The sequence below is a fragment of the Monomorium pharaonis genome, chromosome 1 (genome assembly GCF_013373865.1).
Source record: "Monomorium pharaonis isolate MP-MQ-018 chromosome 1, ASM1337386v2, whole genome shotgun sequence".
Taxonomy (NCBI): domain Eukaryota; kingdom Metazoa; phylum Arthropoda; class Insecta; order Hymenoptera; family Formicidae; genus Monomorium; species Monomorium pharaonis.
In genome coordinates, this window is record NC_050467.1 from 12032264 (window position 1) to 12057576 (window position 25313).

The 25313-nt window shown below is 33.4% G+C and overlaps 1 protein-coding gene and 1 long non-coding RNA gene across 5 annotated transcripts in view; both read right to left on the minus strand.

Moving 5' to 3' along the window:
• LOC105833360 (WD and tetratricopeptide repeats protein 1) overlaps positions 1-25313 on the minus strand; it is a 213377-nt gene that overhangs the window by 171414 nt on the left and 16650 nt on the right. For 2 of the 4 annotated variants that reach the window (XM_036294560.1, XM_036294549.1), the window contains exons 3-4: positions 19949-20079; positions 19751-19862 (exon numbers count right to left, since the gene is read on the minus strand). The exons of 1 other annotated variant lie outside the window; for it this stretch is intronic. In XM_036294560.1, the coding sequence (XP_036150453.1) occupies positions 19751-19862; positions 19949-20079 (243 nt within the window). Of the gene's footprint in view, positions 1-19364; positions 19404-19750; positions 19863-19948; positions 20080-25313 lie in introns of those variants that run through there. One more of the 4 variants, XM_036294557.1, reaches the window with a different exon arrangement.
• LOC118648369 lies at positions 2014-4100 on the minus strand. Its single transcript, XR_004965262.1, has 2 exons — positions 3788-4100; positions 2014-2370 (listed from the first exon to the last, which is right to left on the minus strand). It is a non-coding gene; the product is annotated as an uncharacterized LOC118648369 (long non-coding RNA).

A 25313-nucleotide genomic window follows, 5' to 3' on the forward strand; every position in this document is an offset into this window, starting at 1 on the left:
ATCGGCAGCAAAAATCGAACACTATGTCCGTTACTTTATAATCTTAATTGCCATTTAAATGCCAATTTAAAACTTGCATTAATATGTTTCTATAGAAAAAAACGTAAGAAAAAAAGTTGTGGCAGTAGAAATTATTGAGAAATTAAATTATATCATTGTCTAATATTTTTGGCCAATCCTATATACATACATATATTTCTAATATATTAGGGATCGTAAGGAAATAAAATTATTATTAATTGTCAATACATTTTTAATAAGAGTTTAATTGTTCTCTCGCCGATATACATTGTATTGAAAGATTAAGTACTTTATTGTATTGGGCTACCGCGCGATAACGGTAAATTTGAAATAACAGAAATGATGCCTAAACTCTTATTAAAAATGTATTGACAATTATAATAATTTTATTTCCTTACAATCCCTAATTATATAAAAATATATGTATGTATACAGGCTTGGCCAAAAGTATTAGGCAGCTATATTTTTTTAATTTATCTGAAGTTCTTTTATCTATATTATTTCCTATTAGTTACTTGTATTATACATAAGTTTAAAGTTATGTATAATACCGGCAACCAATAGAAAATAATACAGATAAAAAAATTTCAGATAAATTAAAAAAGCCCAGACAATACGCTTGTCCGAAAACTTTAAGAGAACTTTTTAAAGAAAACATTTAGATATCTTGGAAATGATGTCAAAATGGTAACATTTATCAGAGATATCTAAGAGAGGTCTTTGAGATATCTTATTGAAGAGTTTCATTTAAGTTTCTTAAAAATGTTATCCTTATGACATCAGCTTAATGTCTCATAAAAGATATCACACAATGCTGTCCGATTTTTGAGCCGTCCATGCGCGTCGTAGCAGAAATCAGACAACATTATAACATCCTGAATAAGAAATCCATTTGATATTTAAAAAAATTATAAAGATAATGTTTTCAAAAATTACAGTTTGTTTACAATTACTGCGCACAAAAAAATGCACAAAATCTAAATTCATCATGTACTGAACAAAAACAGGATAATAGATGTACTATTCAATTTTTCTTAGAATATATGATCTATATAGTTAACCATCTAATTAACCATTTGAACGCTTCAAAGTATTAATGCTAAATAGATCGCAATTTCCATAAAATTATTATGGAAAAAGATAAATTTAACAATGAAATTAATAAGTAAATAAATTAATGCTATTTATTTTTAATATGTTTTGCAAAATTTAATTGCTTTTATAAAAAATAATATAATTGTGTCAGTTTATAACATTGGTATATGTAGACAATAACAAATACTCATACCGATGAGTCAAATTGGCGTAGCAGATAGAGTACAAGGTTCGTCATCCTAAGGTCCCGGGTTCAAAACCTACCAGCGGCAAGTAAGAATAAAATAAAACTATAATTTAAATTTAATTAATTAATAAAAATTTGTCCTAAATTTAGTATGTACTGTTAATAAAAATAATTTAAAAAAATAAAATTATTTTATTTTTTTATCTTTAGTTGCATTTTAAAGATATCCGATTTAAGAAATCTTTTAGATCTGCTTGATTTCTGCTGTTAATCTACTGTCAGGTTATGTCAGCAGACCCTGCTCGGTTTCTGCTACCAATTTGCTGGCATAGCATGTTAGCAGGCTTTGTTTGATTTCTGCTGCCAATCTGTCGTCAGGGTTATGTCAGCAAATCCTGCTCGGTTTCTGCAATCAATCTGCTGGCATGCCATGCCAGCAGACTTTGTCGACAAATCCTGAGCTTAATGCGGACACAGAATGCTATGGATCTGCAATGGGTATCTGATTGAATTTGCTGCCAAGCTGCTAGCAATCTGCTAGCATTTTGCTATTAGGGAATGTGACAATTAATTATAATGAGCTAGTTTCGCTGGACGTCGAATCACTCTTCACCAATATTCCCAAAGAACTCGTTTTCAATGCTATTAGGAAAAGGTGGACGGAAATCTCCAAAAACATTAAGCTTAATCTGGCCATATATACAATAGAGTTATCAAGGAGACATAATATGTTTTTATTTATCTATTTCATATCTCCATATACTTTAAACGTGTATCTCACTCCAGTCTCACAATTACTGTTAGTCAGTCACAATGTATTCCTAGTTTTGCTATCTTTTTTATCAAAATTGATGACTAATTCCCATTCAATTGTAACGAGGTCGGATATGTAAGTCTACTCGGATAATAAATTATAAAATTACGGCATAAAAAATTTTGTTTTTGTCTTGGGAAGATTAACTATATTCGTTCTTTTCTTTTAGTTTTAAGTGTGCGTTACTGATTTATAAGTCTTCATAATTATCATTTGTTAAGAGCCCAGGGGTACAGTTCCGAAAAGCGCAAACCTCCGATCGCGCTGAAATTTTAACCAAAGGTTACCATTGATTAGAGAAGAAAGTCCCTGAAAGGATTTTTGGCGACAAAGCCTCATTTGCCCCCCAGCCCCCTTCAAAGTTTTTACAGTTCTTACTAAATAACTCCGAAAATATTGATTTTAGAGAAAAAAAGTTTGAAACAAAAAATAAAGCTCATAAAAAGCTCTACAAAAAAGATTATATACATTTTTTACGTCAACTTATTATTTTGGCTGTTATGACCCAAAATAACGGGGGTCAAATTGACCTCGTCAAACATTTTTATAAATATTATAATTTCTATTTTACTAAATAAGCAAAAATTTTTTAATTTAAAGATTATATATATTTATTTAACGTAAACAAAAGTTTAATTGCAAATTTGAAAAAAATGTAATTTAACATAAAACAAATATTTCTATAATTTAAAATAAAACATAAATATTACTATAGTTTAACATATAACACAAAATCTAATATTTTACAATTATTTAATTTTTTAATAGTTTTTTATTTATTAATTTATTAACTACATGAATAACACTTTTTTTTTATCTATCACAATTGATTAAAAAGATCTTGCTTTAAAAGTTGTACTCGACGTCGCCACATAAATTCGCACAGCGTGGAAAGTCGCAAACCTATGTGGTACTATACAAGGGTGGACGTCGTTTACTTTACGTTTCATAAATACGATACATGATGTCAGTGTTTTATGTAAATAAACGACATCCACGCTTATACAGTACCACATAGATTTGCGACTTTCCACGCTGTTCGTTTCCAATGTTTTCACATTAACCAAATAACGACATAAAATTGGTGGGTTAGAGTTAGAAAAAAATACGGAGTGGGGGTGCAGGGGGAGGGGCTCCATGGGCGGAGCCCCCCCCCCCGCCCACGCATTCTCTGCACAATCCTTTGCGAATTTCCACGCAAAACGAGATTATAGAAATATTTCTGTTTTATGTTAAACTGTAAAAAAAATTACTTTTTTTCAAATTTGCAATTAAACTTTTGTTTACGTTAAATAAATATATATATAACCTTTAAATTAAAAAATTTTCGCATATTTAATGAAACAAAAATTTAAAAAAATGTTTGACGGAGTCAATTCGACCCCCGCCGAATTATTTTGGGTCATAACGGCCAAAATAATAAGTTTACGTAAAAAATGTATATAACTTTTTTTATAGAGCTATTTATGAGCTTCATTTTTTGTTTCAAACTTTTTTCTCTAAAATCAATATTTTCAAAGATATTTAGTAAAAACTGTAAAAACTTTGAAGAAAACTGGGGGGCAAACGAGGTTTTGTCGCCAAAAATTCTTTCAGGAACTTTCTTTTCTAATCAAAAATGAGCTTTGGTTAAAATTTCAGCGCGATCGAAGGTTTGCGCTTTTCGAAACTTTATCCGGGCCCAGAATCAAGATCGAAACGTTGTTATAAATTGTAACGAATCAAATAAATGCCAGTTGAGTCGACTTCTAAAATCTCTACCGCTGTGTTAATCACTACTGGCGAAAACTAGAATTCTAACCAGAATTCGAACTCCAACAATCTGTCATCTAACACAATTCGAGTTTTATTAGTTAATTTTATTAGTTAATACTGGAAAGTTAATACGTGTTTTCTGTACCAATGGGTTTTTGACTTTCTATGTGAAGCGAGGTCCATCCACTCCCTCCCTGCTTACAGAACAAAACGACATCCACGCTTTTACTGTACTACATGGGTTTGCAATTTCAGATTTGAAATTGTGGCTAAATAGTGACTTAAAATTGGTTGGGTTAGAGTTAAAAAAAAATGCGGGGAGGGAGAGTGTAAGGAGAGAAGCGGAGCCCCTCCCTCGCCCACGCATTCTCTGCACCACATGAATTTGTAAACATGCAAATCACACATTTCATTGTATTATTAAGTAATGTAAAATATATATATTCTTCCACTAACCACAGAAACATTGCTGCAACGTTACATACTAACATAGTAACATTTCCCAGTACGTAGTTTTTAACGTTGTATACAATGTCATTATAAATAAACTTTGGCTTCAATTTGGAAATTTCGATAATGTTAAAATAACATTTTTGCAATGTCATTATAAATAATATTGCATTTTTTTTTTTAACATTGCGAAAATAACATTGTAAAAATGTTGAAATAACATAAATGTTAAAATAACATTGTAAAAATGTTGAAATAACATTTATAACGTAAGAAAAAAATTAAATTTACGTTTCTCAACAAGCACAGTTGTCGCACTATAGTCGCATTTGGCATTGCTCAACTTCTGCGATTAAAAAAACGGTTACCCATCCAACTGTGAACCATCGTCAAAGTTGCTTTACTTCAAAAACCATACGCTACCTAATACTTCGTGATGATCCATGAACACCTAATGCTCATGAATACATATTTGTTATAAATCTGTTTAATAGATGTCAAAAAGATAAAACGTGCAATTAAATAATATTTTTATAAATAAATATAAATTTAGTTTTTTTACTAATTTTTAAATATGTGAAATAACACACAAAATAACTTAAAAATATCTGTTTTTACTTTGTTCTTCTATAAAGCTGAAATCATGTAATTATAAAATATTAATAGAAAATAATAACGTGATTATTTTTTTCTATAAAAAAATATTTATATCAAACAATAAATAAATTAATGTAATTTCGGTACATTAAATACAATTATTTATAAATAATTTTAGTATTATATATGAATAAGTATTTAACTAATAAAATTTTAAACCTTAAAAATTTTTAAACTTTTAATTTTTTGTACCATTTTTTTATAAAATTGTATATTTAAAAAAATGCTATTTGCAATAAATTTTTTATTTAATAAAATTATTTTGTAGTTATTTTTTAATTATTTAAAAAATTTATATTTACATAAAACGTTAAAACTTCTACAAATTTTTACTTTTAGTAAATATTTTTACATGTTTATAGAAATTGTTTCCGCCAAAATGTTATTATAACATTAAATTAATAATAAAATTAATGTAACATTATTATGTTACGTTCTGGCAAAATTTTGCACCAGACGTCACGAATAGTCGCTCTGTGCACGAGTTGTCATAGCAACTGCACGTCGGCAAACTCGCTGTCAGGGATCGCTACGTCACGCGCTGCAAACGCACAGCTCTCTCCGGCGGCGCGTCAGCAATTAATTCAAGTCGTTAATAAACCATGCGAGTTATCACGAAACAAACACGATTCGAATAACCCTCAGACACCCGCGAGTTCGGCGACAACTCTGCACTCTCCCACGGCTATAGGTATCGGCGAACAACGTCTTACTAATTACAATAAGCAATTAGCCGAAAGGGAGCAAAGGGCCGTCGCCGCTAAAGTACTCAGCTCTTCAAGGGCCGTAACCGCAATGCCCTAAAATAGAGCCACCCCCTAGGTGCTTGAAACAATAAAAAATTGAGTTAAACAAATAGCAATCACACGTCCAAACGTGATTTTATGCGGGCCGCGAAACCCAGCATGAAAAACTGTGATTAGAAATGCGCAATTAAAAGACGCGGGCGATAGTTGCGCGCCACGGAAAATGTGAACACGCTTGCAAAAACTCAGTTAACGATTGTAAAACCAAGTGCAATAGTTAACTAATTAACAAATTAGGTGACAGGCGATCGATGATTTATCGCCTCGTCTTCCTAGCCCTTCACCTCCAAATGCCCTCACTTTCCGGTATATAAGCCGGGATTTTCGGAAAAAAAATCGGAATTTTGCCTTCTTGTCTCGCGCTGTAAAGCTGTGAGCCTCGCTCGTGTAATAATTCGAACTTAGAATATTTTCAATTTTTGATGTTCAAACTTAGAATACTTTCAACTTTTGAAATTCAAACTTAGAATATTTTCGTGTTTCGTTCACGGACTTAAAATATTTTCATTTACTAAGAGAGATTCAAAGTGGCAACTCCCCGCTTACTTTATTAATACAATTTCTTTCATAACCGAAATAGCGACCACTACGTGCGCTATGCATGCAAACCCGATTGCGACTCAATGCTCCGAGCGATAAGATCTAGTGTTGTAAAGTGCGAGTTCTCATTAATTAAATATTCTTTTGTTTTTTTTAATTAAAGTGAAGTAGTGCTATTATCATATTCAAGCCGAGTTATTCTTTTTTTTTCTCTTTGTAAACTTCAGTGTGTTAAAGTGATCGGCGGTGCTTCGATATCTCTCTCTCCTTTCGTGGACAGTGTGGGAAGGGAAGGAAAACGTTGCTCTGCGTTCTTGCAAGAAGCGCAATAAAATCCCGTCTCTCCTGAGCAATCGCTTGTCAACGTTCTCTCGGAGCGCGCAGGTAGATAGCGTTCTCTTTCTATCTCTCTCGTTCTGTCAAGACCTATCCCGGAGGAGGCAAATAGCTAACGGTGCGGAAGGGGTGCGCGCTACCTGGCGTACACTCTTTCCCGTCAACTACCCCTGCAAAGACCTCGCGCCTTTAGCGCAGATGCGAAGTCCGGCGCGTTTCTAAGCGTTCCGCCATTCTAGACAGCACCGGAGCGGACACTTCGGTGCCGCTACAACCAAGCGCCTCCACGTCCGTGTATGGTGGCAGGTATACGTCTCCCGCTCCCCTCCAGTCTACGCTCTTTCGGCGTTCCAGCATCCCCCAAAAAAGTGTTAAGCGCTGCGTGAAGCACCGTCAACATCGCCCGTCGATTAATCCGCGATCTCCTATTTTACTTACACACGTTTATTTTAAATCACAAATTCATCTTATTTTTAATGAAATGGCATTCTCGCGTGACACTGCGAATAAATAAAAAAACAAAATAAAATATAACATTAATAAAATATAACGCAATCCTAACCTCGCCAGACGTAACAATTACATAAACATTGCAACACAAAACATGTGACAAACACAGGATTAGTAGACGGTAATATATGCATATAACAGATGAATATAATTATATATACAAACAAAATAAAAAAATTTAATAATTTATATAACATATAATTCGTATTATAAACACATAAAAAATATTTTAATTTATGTCTGTCAAATTATTAAATATTTAAATTTTATGTATTAAATAATTAATATTTCAAGAATATTTATAAAATTATGTTTAATAACATTTAAAACACGTATGTAACTCATGTTTTTAAAATATTAGGGCAGTAATATTATTTAGTAATGTTCGCACGAGAGCGCTCGATCACAGTGTTTTCGGGTGCCGCGCGCGAGCAAGGATACAAACAGCTCGCTCGCTCGTGGCATCCGCGTGATCTCGTCTTATTCGTATACCCTGAGATGCTCGTGTACGCGGAATGTCCTGGACCGAGCAGGAGCATTAGTCAGTCGGCGCTCAAAACTTATAGAAGCAAGACCGTCGTCTCCGCGAGTATCGCAAGTCTAGTGAGATCTCGCGTGTATGTTGAGTGCGCTTTCGCCTATTAAACTCGAAAGACACTAATTGCTCATTTGTGGTCGCGAACCGGTTAGCCGGCGAGTGATACACTGTAAAAGGCGGATTAAAAGCTGTTGCATCGCCGCTCCACGACGTACGTCGCGGCATGACAAAGAGACCAATCTCTTCATTGCGAGTGAACCCGCGTAAACTGTTTAAATATCGCGAACAAGCGACTAACTTTATACGTTGTTAAATCTAATGGTAATAAACGGCCGTCGTCGAACGGGCGCGGAAGGATTGAGAGAAACGAGGCGCCGCAACGTTCGCGACGAGTCGGAAACAATAAAGGAAGTTTGTAACGTCATCCAAATATTGTGAGTTTATTCGAACATCCCCTAGCGATTCCCCATAATCGTAACACGCACATTTGCGGACTCAACGCTAAGCCGCTCCGGCGCATCTGAAAAACGATTAGCGAACCAACGGAATACGCGTATGCACACAAGTAATATTTTAAAAACATTTATCAAACATTATGTCATAAGGTTTAATGACATTTAAAAAACTTATTAATAAATAATAAAATAAACAGGTCAATATGTCAAACTAATACTAATTTTCACAATATAATATAATATATTAAATCAAAAATACATCATTATAAACGCTATTAAAAACAACTGTGTTAAAATTGTTAAACAAATTTCGAAATGTTTCGGCTATACATAGTCCTCTTCAGTCGTGCCAAATTACCAATATTTATGAAATTAAACATGAGTAAAATAACGCAAACGAAACGTTTTTCTCGCATCATCCTCGTTGCCACAAAATAGGAACAATTTATAGCTTAATAAATAGAGCAGTTTTGTTGTCAAATCTATCTTTTTGGCAAAAAAACCTTGAAATTTGCATCAATATATTACTAGACAACAATTATTCATTGGATCTTATTTTTCATGAAATTAATAACAGACTTAAGAAACATTTCAATAATCAAGTAAAACTTACAGATTCCCAAATTAATCAAGGTACAACTGAAAGTCAACACATAAAGAAAAAATATTTCGTTCTACCTTATTAAGCAAATATTTGAAACCGCCTTTTCCTTTGTTAATAAAGATTTGTTCATGGTTGACTTTCGTTGTCTCAACAAATTAAACATGTTTATTAAGATGCAGAAGGATATAACCGACATAAATCTAAGGAATAATATTGTCTACAAAATATATGCTGTAAAAATTGTAACGCGTTATATGTAGGACAGACGAAAAGACATTTAAGTACTAGAATTAAGGAACACGCAAATTTTAAATTAGAATCGTCGAGACACTCCGTTGTAACAGAACACATGCTAAAAAATAACCACTTGTTTAATTGGGATAATGTTAAGATATTGGATTCTGAATCAAGATACCAAAAAAGGTTAATTTCAGAAATGATTCATATTAACGAACAAGTTAATGGCATCAATTTACAGAAGGACACGGAGTGTCTCGACAATTCATATTATTATTTGCTTGACATTTTGTCGAAAATGACTAACGGACAATAAGTTCGCTCATTCTGCCTCTGACTACCAAACATTACAGTCGTTTTAAACGCTTTGTAGAAACTGTTAGCTTTTTTTGCTTGTGTTAATATTGTCTGAAATCAACATATGTAGTTTATAGTTTTTTTACAATACGCATATCAATTTATAGTGTTCATAAATTACACGTTTTCTATCGGTTTTGATCTTTTACATTTCGGTAAATATACCGATCACGGGAGCCCGCCCAGATGATTTTGGCCTTGACATATGTTGTCAAGGTCACCTTTCTAAGTGACATTTAAAAGATTTTAGCTGTCGCACATGATTCGTTAGAAAGTTATTAACAAAAAAAGTTTCATAAATACGACACATAATTATTCAGTATAAGAGTATATCAGACAAGTTTGCAACTTTCTACGTGTAGCGAGGTCCACTCCTTCCTGCTTACAGAGCAAAACAACGTCCACGCTTGTACTTTACCAAAAGGGTTTACGACATTAGATTTAAAATTGTGGTCAAATAGCACATTTAAAATGTTTGGGTTAGGTTAAAAAAAATACGGAAGGGAGTGCAGGGGGAGGGACGGAGCCCACGCGTTTTCTAAGAATAACCCAACCAATTTTATGTCGCTAAAATTTATCCCATTAATAATAATGTTATTCAATAAAGTATTTATGTACTGTATCATATGGATTTTTGACTTTCTACGCGAAGCGAGATCTACCAACATCTCCTGCTATTTACAACGCATGAAAGTCGCTGCTTTACCAAAATACAATTAACATATACATCTCTACAAAAGATCCACGCTGTTCGTTTTCAATATTTTCGCATTATCCAAATAGCAACATAAAAATGGTTGGGTTATTCTTAGAAAACGCGTGGGCGGAAGAGGGGCTCCGCCCCTCTCCCTGCACCCCCAACCCGTATTTTTTCTAACCTAACTCAAACATTTGTAACAGACCACGCCCCGACCCGCCAACACCGACCGCGCGGCCCGACGAACCAGTCGCCGGACCGACATAAAAGCAGCGTGCTCGCACCACCAAGATAGCGTTCGTTTCGGCGACCTGCGTACTCCTTTTCCAAGCCAGCATTCCGTCCGACGAGATGCTGGGTATGGAGAAGATCGAGGACCACCGGAGGTCCAGGAAGCGCTGTCGAGAGCGGTATATAAGGCCGCCTCGACAGCGACGACTTCACTTCTCGTTATTCCGTCCAACTCGTTCCGACGAGAAGCCTAGACCCTGCGAGCCAGAAGCAACGGTGGAGTGTTCTCCGTCCTTGCCAAAAGTTCTCGGCCATGCTCGATCCCGCATCCTTCCGTCGAGTAGCAAGTCGAGGATGGAGAGTTCTCCGCCTTCACCGAGAGCTCTCGGTCGCTACACCGACGCAATCCCATATCCACGGGGGCCAATAAAACGGCACGGAGTGTTCTCCGTCTCCATCCGAGCGTTCTCGGAGCCGACACCTCTCCTGGAAAACCGCCTAAAATACGCGGAATCTTCGCCGGAATTCCGAGAAATGCATTGCACCCGTCAAACCGTCGGGTAAACACCCCGGCCCGCGCCGCGCGCCCACCGGCCACGAAGCTCCGAGCTCTGCGCTCGGGACGATTACCGCCCGCCTTACCGCGCGCCGTCACCATCCCGCCGGAACAGCTGATCCGGCCGGGCAACCGACGCGAAAACACACCGGCACGCATATGTATATACCGATCTTGTAAATATCGCGAATTCATGTAAACGTAAGATTCTCAAATATATCTCTTTATCACCAAACCGCATTTGGTGTCTCTAAACCCTTTTTCGCCCTAGATCCTTCCCGACGAGCTAGGCCGTGCAAAGAACGATTGTTACACATTTTAAATTCGCTATTTGGCCACAATTTCAAATCGAATGTCGCAAACCCTTGTGGTAAAGTACAGGCGTGGACGTCGTTTCGCTCTGTAAGCAGGGAACCTCGCTATACGTGGAAAGTTGCAAACTCATCTGATATACTCCTATACTGAATAATTGTGTCGTATTTATAAAACTTTTTTTGTTAATAACTTTTTTAACAAATCACGAACGACGGCTAAAATATTTTCAAGGTCACTCAGGAGGGTGACCTTGACAACATATGTCAAGGCCGAGGTCATCGGGGCGGGCTCTCCTGATCGGTATATTTACCATATTTTGGTTTGCGTTATTTTACTCATGTTTAATTTCATAAATATTGGTAATTTGGCACGACTGAAGAGGACTATGTATAGTCGAAACATTTCGAAATTTGTTTAACAATTTTAACACAGATGTTTTTAATAGCGTTTATAATGATATATTTTTGATTTAATAAATTATATTATATTGTAAAAATTGGTATTAGCTCGACATATTGACCTGTTTATTTTATTTTTGCTTAGCATTAACGAGCTCGTTTATTTTTTTGTTATTAATAAATGTTTTAAAAATATTTTAAAAATATTAGGACAGCAATATTATTAAGTAATATTTTTAAAATATTTATCAAACGTTATGTCATAACGTTTAAAAGCATTTAAATAACATCTAATAAATATTTTTTAAATATTTTAATAATATTAAGACAGCAACATTATTAAATAACATTTTAAAAATATTTATAAAACATTAAGTCATAATGTTAAGAAATTTCTCTAAAATTAACATTTAAAAAACGTTGATCAATGTTTCTTGCTTATTGGGCTGAAAATTAAGATAGAAAATAGTGATTGTGCAATTTAATTTCTATATCAATAATAAAAATATAAAAACTATAAATTTCCTATTTGTACTGTACTACATGGGTTTGCGACTTTCCACACGTAGTGAGGTCCATCCACACGCCTCCCTTCTTACAAAGCAAAACGACGTCCACGCTTGTACGGTACTACATGGGTTTACGCTTTGATTATATAAGCATAGACTGCCAATAGCTAACTTCAAACAGATAACTAAGATGTGTCGCGCCACCATCGACCAATTAAGAAATTCAAGAACTAAAATAATGTCAACTGTTATGAAGCCTGTGCTCAGAGCATTTAAAGTTTGTCAACAGTATTCAGAATTATATATTAATATTAATAATATAGATGTTTATTAAAGTAACATTTTTACTGTTTTTTTTTTTCAGATTTTCCAGTGATAAAAATAATACGAAAAAGTCATAGATTTCTAAGGTATCCATAATTAGATACGTATAAAATAATAATAAAAATACGTTGCAGCACAAATTTTCAATTTCTTTAAAATAAATAAAAATGCTCCAAATGTGTTTAATAAAATGATACATTGATAAATGTTAATGCAAAACATGTTATTTTAAAAATATATAATACAATATATTTAAAAAATATAATACATTTCTTCGACATAACCTAACAAAAACTATTATTTTTCAAGGTCAGTAATTTTATTTGTCTATATTAATATAATCGTTAAACATTTTCTTTATATTATATATTTTATATTGTATTAAAAATTTTATGTTAAAATTTTGTCTTATTAAAATGTTTTTTTATTCAATGTAATTTAATTTTAAATATCTAAATACATGTGCTACATTTTCATTATTTACGTTTAACAATAAAAGTTTTATATATATATTTGTATAACACTTATTTAGATTCTAAATTTTTCTTCTTAGACATTACATTATCTTTATTTTATTACTTTATTTTCATTAAAGCTTACAATTAGTATTTATGTTATATACTACTTATAAACTGATGTTCATAGCTACAGTCTATATTTAAAATCAATTTTTAGTTTATTTTCACATACTACAAGAATTATTTCATTGGTTATGATTATATATATTTTAAACATAAAATCCGATTATAAACTCTGGTTATAGAATATAATGTGTATTTTATTTTAGTTAATGCTTGTTATGATGTGTTTATATTTCCCGCTCTTTGGTCAATAAAGCGGAGGTCTAAATCTCGGAGATGTTAGTTACAGATCTCAGTACAGAAGTGAATGGGAAAACTAGAGCACTAACAGTCCATACTTATATAGTCAAAGGTTTCCGACGTTCCACGCATAGCGAGGTCCACTCACATTCCCTCCCTGCTTATAAAGCGAAAGAACATTCACGCTTGTACTGTACTACATGGGTTTGCAACTTTCCAAGCTTAGCGAGGTCCACTGGCTTTATTACACTTTTCAATATTTTAATTTTTTTTAATAAGTTGAGTAAGCATTAACTAATAAAACTTGATGTGTGTTAGATAAATTATATAAAGTTTTGAACATTTAACGTCGTTTTTCTTAAAAATTATTGTCTTTACAAAAATCAATAGGACATAAAATGTGTATTTCGATGAGATCTATAACCTTTATTTTAAGTATTTTTAGAAATTCTCATTATTTTCGGAAATAAATAAAAAAAAATCATGATTTTTATGGTCTTTCCACGGTTTCGCCATAAAAATTAAATTTGCGCCAATTTTCACTTTCATTTTTGTAACCAGCGCGTCAAAATACTTAAGTATATACACTGGCGCAAAAAAAACAAAACAAAATTTCTGACCGATTTTTAGGCAATTTTCAAAGTGATGCAACTTTGCGAAAAATCATCCAAATTACATGTACTTTTTTTTTAATTAAAGGGCAAAGACTCTACTTTAAAAATTTCTACGCGAAAGTTTGATTTGTTAAGTGCGAACCTTTTGTATCGCATGAAAACGAAACATGTGTTTTTTAATTGAAAAAAGTAAAAGTTTGTTATCATTTTGCACAAGTTTCTCATTAAAATCTTGCTAATATTAATTCAGATTCTTAAAGTTCATTCTTTTCTAAGCAATTAAAAAAAACATGTTAATATGATGTTTTTGTTGATTGCACGCGAGTTTGAAATTTGCACTGCATTTTAAGGTATTTTAGCAAATAAATACGGTATTTTTTGAATATCATAAATTTTGAGTATTAATATAATATTGCACATTGATTTTATTTATGTTGAACTCAATCATACCGCTGTCATCAAAGTGACCCGATCTGCACCACGTGGAGAATGACGATCGGATTTTGTACATCATGTGGCCCTGAAAAGGCTGATTTTTTAAAATAAAATTTGAACTTTTATTTTTTATGTATGAATATGTGTATACGTTTACGTGTATGTGTGGGTTTATGAGTATAGATGAATGTGATCTTCTGTTGACTTCAGTGAAATTGGTGCGTCAGCTATCCATTATATTCAGATCAGTAAGTACAAATTTCCACCAATGAATTTCAGAGCCACATGATGTACAAAATCCGATCGTCATTCTCCACGTGGTGCAGATCGGGTCACTTTAATGACAGCGGTATGATCGAATTCAACACGAATAAAATCAATGTGCAATATCATATTGATACTCAAAATTCATGATATTCAAAAAATACCGTATTTATTCGCTAAAATACCTTAAAATGCAGTGTAAATTTCAAACTCGCGTGCAATCCACAAAAAACATCGTATCGACATGTTTTTTTTTAATTGCTTAGAAAAAAATGAACTTTAAGAATCTGAATTAATATTAGCAAGATTTTAACGACAAACTTGTACAAAATGATAACAAACTTTTACTTTTTTCAATTAAAAAACACATGTTTGGTTTTCATGCGATACAAAAGGTTCGCATTTAACAAATCAAACTTTCGCGTAAGGATTCTCAAAGTACAGTCTTTGCCTTTTAATTAAAAAAAAAATACATGTAATTTGGATGATTTTTCGCAAAGTTGCATCACTTTGAAGATTGCCTAAAAATCGGTCAAAAATTTTGTCTTTTTTTGTGCCAGTGTAATTTAAAAAAAACCGGAGGTATGGGCTTTTCAAAAGTTTATCCCTTTAATTTATTCATTTGTAACAAAAAGACACTACTGCTGAAAATTGTAAGTAAGTCGAAACGATTTATTATTAATTTGCATTATAATAAGAAATTCCACTAATTTTTTACATCTTTATTCGCTCGTTTTTGGCCTGTACTCCTTTATTGTTTTTAAAAACATTTATTAATGTTTTTTAAATGTTATCAAACATTATGACAGAACGTTTAATAAGTATTAAAAAAATATTACTTAATAATATTACTACACGGAGAGAATTTTCTCTTACAATTTAAGCTGATAATTGTGGGATAACGTGTAACCTCGAAAAATTTTACTATACTGTTTAATAAAATTTACTAAACGTATAGTAAAATTTACTATGCTTTTAATACAATTTACTAAAAGTATAATAAATTTTATTAAAAAATATAGTAAAATTCCTCGAAGTTATACATTATCCCACAATTACTAGATTTTGAGGGTAAATTTTAAGAAAAAATTCTCTCCGTGTAATATGTTAAAAATATTTTAATAGCATAAGTTACACGTGTTTTAAATGTTATTAAACGTTATAACAGTTTTATAATTACATTTAAAATATTATTTAATAACATCTAAGTAGTTCTATTCTAAATAATTTTACAGACATAAATTAAAATATTTTTCATCTGTTTATAATACGAATTACATTATATAAATTATTAAATTTTTATATTTTTCTTGTACATATTCATATTTATGTGTTATATACGCATATATCAAACAAAATACTTTATTTACGACATTGCGCGTTTTTAAATATAATTAGTTCTTGTCTTCGGTCTAGGAATTCGTTTTGTCTGTTGAATACCGTCTACTAATCATGTGTTCGTCATGTGTTTTATGTTGCAAGGTTTATATAATTAATAATGTTACACTATTTTTGTTATTAATTTAATGTTATAAATAACATCCTGGCAAAAAAATGTCTACAAATATCTAAAAATATTTGCTAAAAGTAAAAAGATTTTTTATTGTTTTATATAAATATTATTTGTAGAAATTTAAAAAAAACCCACATATTACTATTTTCTATTTTATAATTAAATAGTTTCAGTTTCATCAGAAAAACAGATAATCAAAGCAAAAACAGATATTTTTATAAATTGTTCCACATGTTACTTCACATATGTAAAAATCAGTAAAAAAACTGTAAATTTATAATTATTTATAAATATATTTTTTTTAGTAAAAAAATATAGTCATTGAAAACTAGCCCATTAAAAAAAAATTTATTTAACTACAAGTTTTATTTTTCTGACATCTATTAAACTGATCTATAAGAAATATGTATTCATGAGCATCAAGTGTTCATGAATCATTATGAAGTGTCAGGTTGCGTAGGGTCTTCGAAGTCAAGCAACGTCGACGGCGATTCATGGTTGGATGGGTGACCGTGATAAAAGACTGCCCAAATATACATATATAAGAAAAGGTATACATTTCTTTTCGTAAGTATTAAAACTAAAGAACAAATAATATAACCTCATTTCAAGAGCACTTTCGTATAAAATAACTTAATATTAAAGATATTTATTAGTATTATTAAGTATCATCCTTTAAACATATATATATATATATATATATATATATATATATATATATCGCATGGTATATATATATATATGTATACACCCTGTGTATATATATATATGTATATATATATATATATATATATATATACACAGGGTGTTACAAAAGCATCGGATTTGCTTAGCACCATGCGATAGAGAATAAAAATCTAAAAAGAAATGTCTAATACTATTTTTCGATACGGTAAATAGTTTCGCCTTAATTCATCATTGTTATAAGTCAATAAGCGCAGAAGTACAAGAGAAAGTCAGTGACGGAGAATGCGTGAAGTTGACTCCTTGATATTAAAAATTGAAAAATGCTTCTAATGCTAATAATTATCAATAAAATTATTTGAAAAGCTACCAAAATTTTCAATAGAACTGTCGGTTACCGTGACATATTTCCATTTTGACGGAAAGTGTCATAAATAGAGCAAATAAATGTTTGAAAGCTAATAGTGGACACTTTGAGCATTTGTTATAAGAAGCACTTGTTATAATGTTTTATCGTTTTATAATAAATAAATTCAATTACCATTGAATTTTTTCTTACTTTGTCTAATAGACAAATCTTTGTAAGACCTATAGCGGTAAAATTTTTTCGATAATCGACAGTTCTGGTAGCCGCCTGAAGAATTCTATCGATGAGTATTAGCATTCAAAGCTGTAAACTGCGAAATAAAAAATTTCTTTAGTTGTAGATACAAATTCGAAAATTTTCTAAGTTCCGCCAAAATGGAAATATTTCTCGATAAGCGACAGTTCCATTGAAAATTTTGGGAGCCTTCCAAAGAATTTTATCGATAATTATTAGCATTAGAAGCATTTTTCAATTTTTAATAACAAGGAGTCAACTTAACGCATTCTCCGTCACTGACTTTCTCTTGTACCTCCGCGCTTATTGACTTATTACAATGATGAATTAAGGCGAAACTATTTACCGTATCGAAAAATAGTATTAGACATTTCTTCTTAGATTTTCATTCTCTATCGCATGGTGCTAGGCAAATCCGATGCTTTTGTAACACTCTGTATAATATATATATATATATATATATATATATATATATATATATATATTTGCTATGATATATATAAACATTTAAAAAATGTCAACAAATTACTCGTAGCAACTATATGTGACATTTATTGGTGTATATATATGTATATATACATTCCACTTGACGAGTAATGATGTACATAGCAGACGACACATTCCGATCGGTTATTCAGTCATGTACGACATGTACATTATATACTGGTACGTTTAGGGAATCAAGGTTAGCAGTCTAGTTAAGAGTCTAGTATATTATAGAAATCTGTGGTCGCTATTATCAACGTAGAGTTCTCGCCTGAGGGATTAAGAATGTATCGGACTGACGTTCAAAATAGCACAAAGTTTCTAAAAATTTGTGAAATTGTTCTTTTAGTTTCCCTAATATACCGCAAAAAATTAGAAACGCATCCACTAAACGGTTGCTGAGTTATAACTATTTTAATCTTCACTGATTTTACATGGTATCCTTTTCTATCTTATGGAAAAAGACGATCTTGACGGATAAAACAGCTAAAAAAATATAGAAGAAATAGTACCAGTGTTTTTTTGTACATCTAGTATATAAATAGATGAAAATATCTACCAAGTTTCAATTGTCTTCACTACACCGTTTTAAAGAGATAAAATATAACTTGAGATAATTGTGCATTTTCACTGTCAAAAGTTTAAACTCATAAGTGAAAAAAATCGCAAATACGTGAAAAATACCTTTGTAAGAGTAAAAATAAAACTCCAACTATCGTTCAAGTTTCTTACATCTAGATTTACTATGCGTTAGGCGTAGATATTTAAGTATTTCAAATTTCATGCACTTTTGTCTAAGATTGTATGTCCGATACACCCTTAAAACGCCACGCAAACCTTATCGCATTTTTTAACTGTTAATTTGTTAGTTTTTTGTTAATAAAACGTAATATGTAATTAAATTTGTAACAAACCACACCCGTCGGGCGACCAACGACCGCGACCGGCCCGGCAGACTAACCGCCAGACCGCATACGGGCATCGGGCCGTAATAAAATTCTATAAACCGACGAGACAACGACGGTCTCGACGACCGCCTCTCTCCCGCCAGCATCCCGATCGACGAGATACGGAAACCGGAGGGACCCAAAGACTCATGGAGATCCCCGAGTCTCCACCCGAGTGGGTATAAAAGAACGCTCCGGTGGAGGTGCAGATCACTTCTCGATCCATCGGCACCGATTCGTCTGATATCGAGAGAAGATCTTCCGAACAAACAGCAGGGTAGAGAGTTTTCCGCGTTCGCCGAGGGTTCTCGGCATCGTTCGATTCAAACCCTATCCCGAGCCAGCAAGCCGAGAGTGAAGTGTTCTTCGCCTTCGCCGAGGGTTCTCGGCCGCTGCTCACTCTATTCCTTAAAAGAATAGGGCGGACTAGTGGGGTGGAGAGTTCTCCGTCTCTCTCAAAGATTTTCGAGAGTCCGTATACCGTCTCCCTTACTCATCATCGCCGGTAGACAGAATTCGCCGAATCATCCGCGTACACCGCACCCGCCGCGCACCGTCTACCAAAACACGGGTTACCACGCCCCACCGCGCCGCGCATTTCACCAACCTCCAGGCTCGAGCGTCCCGTCATGCGGCCTACCACCGTAGCGTCTCGCGTCCCTCGAACACCACGGAACACATCGCACGATACAAACAGCTAATCCAAAACAACCGGCCAAAAGAACGCGTAGACACACAAATCCTGTATATAGCCTGTATATAAAATGTAAAAGTTTAGTATTAAAATATATATATTATTAAGATCAAAACTCAAACTTTTGCTGTCTCAAAACCTCTTACTGCCGTCGCGCCGAAAAATAAACCGACAAACTAGTCCGTGCGGGAAACAAGGTTGTTACAAATTTTATAAATTGTAAATTATTTTAATTTAAAAAAATTAACTTGACCAATTCTGTAAATCAATAACAATAAAGATGAAATAAAACAACTTACTTTTACAGAGAAAATATTTCCGCGATGGCCCGAATGAAGTACAAGTTTTTTTTCATAACGAAAAGGATCCCATAAGATAATGTCTTTATCATCTGACGCTGACGCAAGAACTCTGTATAAATAAAATATATTTCAATTATCAATAAAATCATTGTTAAACAACAAACAAAAAAGTATTATCACAATATAAATACGTACTGTCCAGTTTCATTCCATTCTAAACAATTAACACATCCTGAATGACCATTTAATTCTTTTTCTAAACCTAGACGTAATATTAAATTTTCAGTAACCTGTAGTTTTTGTAGAATCGTATGCGTCACTGAGTCCTGTATTAAAATATGTAATTTAATGTACAATTTAATATAGAATTACAGACATTAGTAAACGTGCAATACCGCTCAAAAGTTTCAATAAATACTTTTTTACAAAAAAATAAATACAATAAATAATTTGCCGAATGTATGTATTAATTTGGTCTTTTTTAAATATTCAAATTAAAGAAATTTTGACATACAATTTAGGTTAATATCAATTTTAATATTTAATTTAGTTTCCATACAAAGAACAAAAAAAAGGAAATTCAAAACAAACATTAGTGAGCAAATATTCAGTCAAGGTTAAAAACGGTAAGCAACGAATTTATTTTTTATTTATTGTGTAAAGAAGAAAGAAACAATCATAGTTTACAGAAACAAGTAATAAAAGTGTTAGTAGTATAATAAATATTTTAACACGCTAATATTATTTTATTGATGTAATCTAAAAGAACATTTTTTCAAGCACATGTTTTATTCTTTGGAAATGTATAGAAAATTAATGCACAAAATTTGTATTAATTTGAGTTAATAAATATTTAAAATAATACTTGCATTTAGATCAAATATAGATAGCCCAGAAAGACATTAAATGAAAGGTTAACGATTCTAGAATGTGTCTGCAAAATTTCAGGCTTCTTTATCGTTCGGTTCCGAAGATATATGTCCGAAAACTTTGCCAATTTTACATGGTAATAATAGGGAAAGAATCAAATTGCACATTCATAGAATGTTCATATTTCTTGACTAGATAAACAAATAAAAAACTGTTTAATTGATACAATAAAAATGTCTAAAGATACTGACGCGACACTAAACTGATTAACCGTACCGTATATAAATAAAACACTAATTTTTGACAAACTTTCGGCAACTTTTGATTATGAGAGTCATGGACGTTTTGAATGGCTGCTTGGCAACGTCGCACGCGTAAACCTGACGCACAAGGCACATGTCCTACCATTCTTCGTTTCGTTTCGGAATGACCTTTGCGTCGAGGCTATTCGCTCATGTTTACACGCACACACAGTTTGGTTATAACGATACACCAGACGTTCCGACGAATCGCAACGTTGCCAAATATATAGTTTAAACTCTAGTCAAATTTATGATGCCGCTTTGATATTTTTGGTTTATAGCGACGGTTCAATGAGAAAAAACCTTACAAAATAACTAATTTAAATGTATGCTGATTTTTACATACTAAATTATTCATATTTTTCACTAATAACAATAGTTGCCTTTGTGACTTCAAAGTACTGCAAGAACCACCTTAACATACGTTAAATATTATATAATATATACTCAGATGTAAATTACATCATAATTACATCACATTAATTTGTTGATAAAAAATTTGTTAATTCCCTATGTACAAATTTTTTATCGTTATCTTTGTAAGAATACGAAGAAGAAATTATTGCCGTGAGTAGCGCCATAAGGGGAATACAGTTAGAAGCAGTATGTAACAATATAGAGGTATTTCTAGCTCTAAAAAAATGCGTTTTTGGAATATATTTTATCATATATTAAATTTGTTGTTAAATATGCTTTAAGTTTTGCTATAAAACAGAGGACTCCCCCCCCCCCAACCATATGGATTTTAGTTCTCGGCCAGATTGTCTAAAATTTTAGTATATTATACTGTTTAACCTGCCGATCAAGTCTCAATGGGAGATCTAAAAATCAATAGTTTTGGAGTTATAGAGCTCGGAAGTTTCGTATTAGCCATTGCTGCATGGTCTCAGTGTGAGTCGAGATACAATTATTCTTAAACTTTCCTAGGGGAAAAATGGTTTCGAGAGTGGGTTATTTGGGTTATACATACCCAGATAGCCAATTACTTCTACGATACAGTAACCGTACGTCGTACTCTTTGTATCAGTACTGTATCTACTACGTGAAGTGAAACAAAGTAGAAATGGCAAGAAAAAAAAAAGCCGCGTTAGATTTAAAAAGGTGTCCGACCTGACAAAAATGAGGTGGCTCTCTTGACATGGAATGCTCCACGCACGCACGCACGCACGCACGCACATTTCGCAGAAACAAAGAAAAATGTTTTTAACAAAACATTTAGTACAAAAGAGAGAAATATTTTTAGACACATTAGCAATTCCAGCAATTTCGTTTTCTGATTTATTATTCCGTCATCATCGCCTGCGTTGAATCACTGTAGCATGGACACTGAGATACAGTGTCCAGGACCTACGACGAGAATGTTGCAAGATTAAATAGTAGTGACGGGGTCAAAAAAATGATTCATTATCTGATCCCTACATTCAAAACCTACTGCAAAAATAATGTATGTGCTCATGTGTGTCTATGTATGTAGGTATATTGTCTATACGACAATTTAAGCAAAAAAATTATTAAATGGTTCAACCTAAGTAATATAAGGAAAAAATCACAAATTCAAGATAAAACTTTTAATCAAATTCTAACTAAGTAGTATATACTTTTGGATGGTTCAACCTAAGTATTATATACTAGGTGTGTCAAATTCAACCTAAGTAATATATACTAAGTGTGTCAAATTTAACTTAAGTAATATACATTCCTGAAATGGTATAACTTTGATTATTAAAGTGACAATTATTTTAAATAAAAAATTATTGTATTTACACACACAAATTAACTTCTCTACAAAAATAATGATATGTAAATATTTTGCTCCAATTAAGAATAAACATTACAAAATAAGAGCATTAAGTTTTTTCTCTACAAAAATAATGATATAAAGAAATATATGCGCCAATCTATAAAAATAGATGTTTATTCATTGGCTGGCATTCATAGTTCGATTTTTCTTTAAGCTTGTATCAGACTAAAGATTAATATTAAGATTAAATTGAAATGTAACCAATTAGGAACAAAACCAATATTTTTTAACTTTGCTTTGAATGATCAAATTCCAATTTAATCTCAATTTCAATTTTTAGTCTGATATGGCTTTAAGATTGTCTTAAGTTTATCGTTAGATACAATTTTGTTAACTATAAAGGTAATTTAATTATAAATTTAAAAAATCTTAAATACAAGATTAACCCTCTGCCTACACATGGGGTTACGGTAACCCTAGTCGATTTTGAAATGCCCGCTACTTGAAAGTATTTAGCAAGGGGTGATGGAACTGGGGAGGAAGGTTGAACTGTGCTTTACTTATTCCTCTTTGGCCGTTGTCAATGTTCTGAAAACAACAGAAGTAGGAGCATCAAAAGTGTGTGTTGGGGTTACAGTTACCCCATGTGTAAGAAATGTAACAAAAAATGAAAAATTTCCAAATTTAAAGAATAAATAAAAGTTATTTTTTTGTTCATTACGTCTCATTTACGCATACAATACTTATATATATTACCAATGTCGCGATCACTTTGCAAAAATATGCTGCAATTGTAGCATTACAAATTAAAATTTTTTTCTATAACAAATAAAAACTTTTGTAATAAATATTTTTTGTATTAATAATTATGTTTTTGTGTATTAATAATGATTAGGGAGGAATAATGGCGTCGGTGAGAACGGGTGTGAATTTGGAAGCTCCGAAGTAAGGAGTAGTGAAGTGATAATGGAGGTGAGAGGGAGAGTAGGAAAGTGAAAATTCGGGTAGAAGAGGATGAGTGGTGGTCGGGTGATTGGAGGGAAGCAGGAGGACGACGGAAAAGGAAAGATATGAAAAGATATCGTGATGGAGTTTTGGAGATGAGAAGAACGAATGTGGAGTGAAGTAGCCGTGAGAAGAAGAGGACAGTGAGAGGGCGCTGAGAAGAAAGGAAAAGTCGGTTGGCAGGAGATGAAGACGGGAACGAGGAAGATGACGAGGAGAGGAGAGATGGCGCGGATGGAGAGGATGGTGGAAAACGGGTTGGCAGGAGTGAGGCGGCAGACGGTAGCGAGCTTTGGGAACGCAGATTCTCACAGCACGTGGTCCGTCGGAAGGAGAAGATAGCCGACGCAGAAACAGTAATAGCAGAGTGAGAGAAAGCAGATGAGGTGAAAATAGAGACAGAGATTTAATAATGAGGAGAAGAGAATGGGATAATGAAGGAGACGGAAAAGGACAGAGTGAGGGAAGAAAGTGCGGTCGAGAGGAGAATAGAAGAGACTGGAAGAGAATTAAGAAAACAGAGTGAAAATGCCAAAAGGGCTGAAAGAGGTTAGGAAAAGATTTAGAAGTCTGGAGGCGAGACTGGAGAGGTGGCAGACGGGAGAAGAGGACTTGGATCCAGACGAGGAAGAAAGATATGGAGAAGCGGCCAGGGAGAAAGAAGAGGAAGCAGAGGGGAAGAAAAAGACGGTCGGATGGAGACAAGCGGAGAAGAGGCTGAAAGGGAACAAGGAGCAAAAAAGTCGGGGTAGAGAGGGAGCGGAGTGGAGGAACGATGGAGACTGGTGGGGGGGAGGAAGCAGAGACAAGGAGGAGAAGAAAAGGATGGAAGAGAGAGCGGAGAGGGTAGAAAAGGTAGAAGTTATGGGGCAGGTGGACTTCCGCTTCGTTTACAATTGTGATTGTCTTGTTATTGTATATTTCGTTCCTGTTTTGTATTATATATTTTATATATGTTATATCTTTATATGTATGGCTGATATGTAGAGGAGTATGAATGTACAGATAAACGGCTTGCTAGTGAAAGAGAAGAACGGTCAAGCAGATGGAAGAGAGAGGAGCCGAGGAGATCAGAGAAGGAGAAAGAGAGACAAGAAGAGGAGTTTAAGAAGAGCAGGAGAGTGAAAAGAGCAGAGAAGAGCGTAAAGAGTCGGGGGGGCTCAACAGCACGGAAAGTGGAGAGATGACGGAAAGACGGCAAGTTGGGAAGAATAAGAGGTGGAAGGAGAATAATGATTTAATTGATTGTCTTAGGAGGAGAAGCAGGAAAGAAGGAGAGACGGCGAAAAAGCATGAGGGGAAAGAGACGAAAAGGCGGAGAGAGCAGAGGAAGACAGGAGAAAGAGGAGAGGAGGAGAGGCCCCTTGATGAAAAACGGAAAGAGAAAATCAAGGAGGAGAGTGGAAGGAGGAGAGCAGAGATGAAGAGAGAGGAATGGAAGAAGGACAATGAAGAAGGGGCAAAAGAGAGGAGAGAGTGAGATTAGGGGGTGGGGAAAAGGGGATAAGGGCGTGCGAGGGGAGTGGGGGTGTTAGAATGTAAGGGTCGCAAATAGCCAGGTCGGTTTGGGAGTAGAGAGGATACAACTGTGAACGGTTCGGGAACGCTCCGTGGAAAAAGCGCCTTGTAACCCCATATTGGG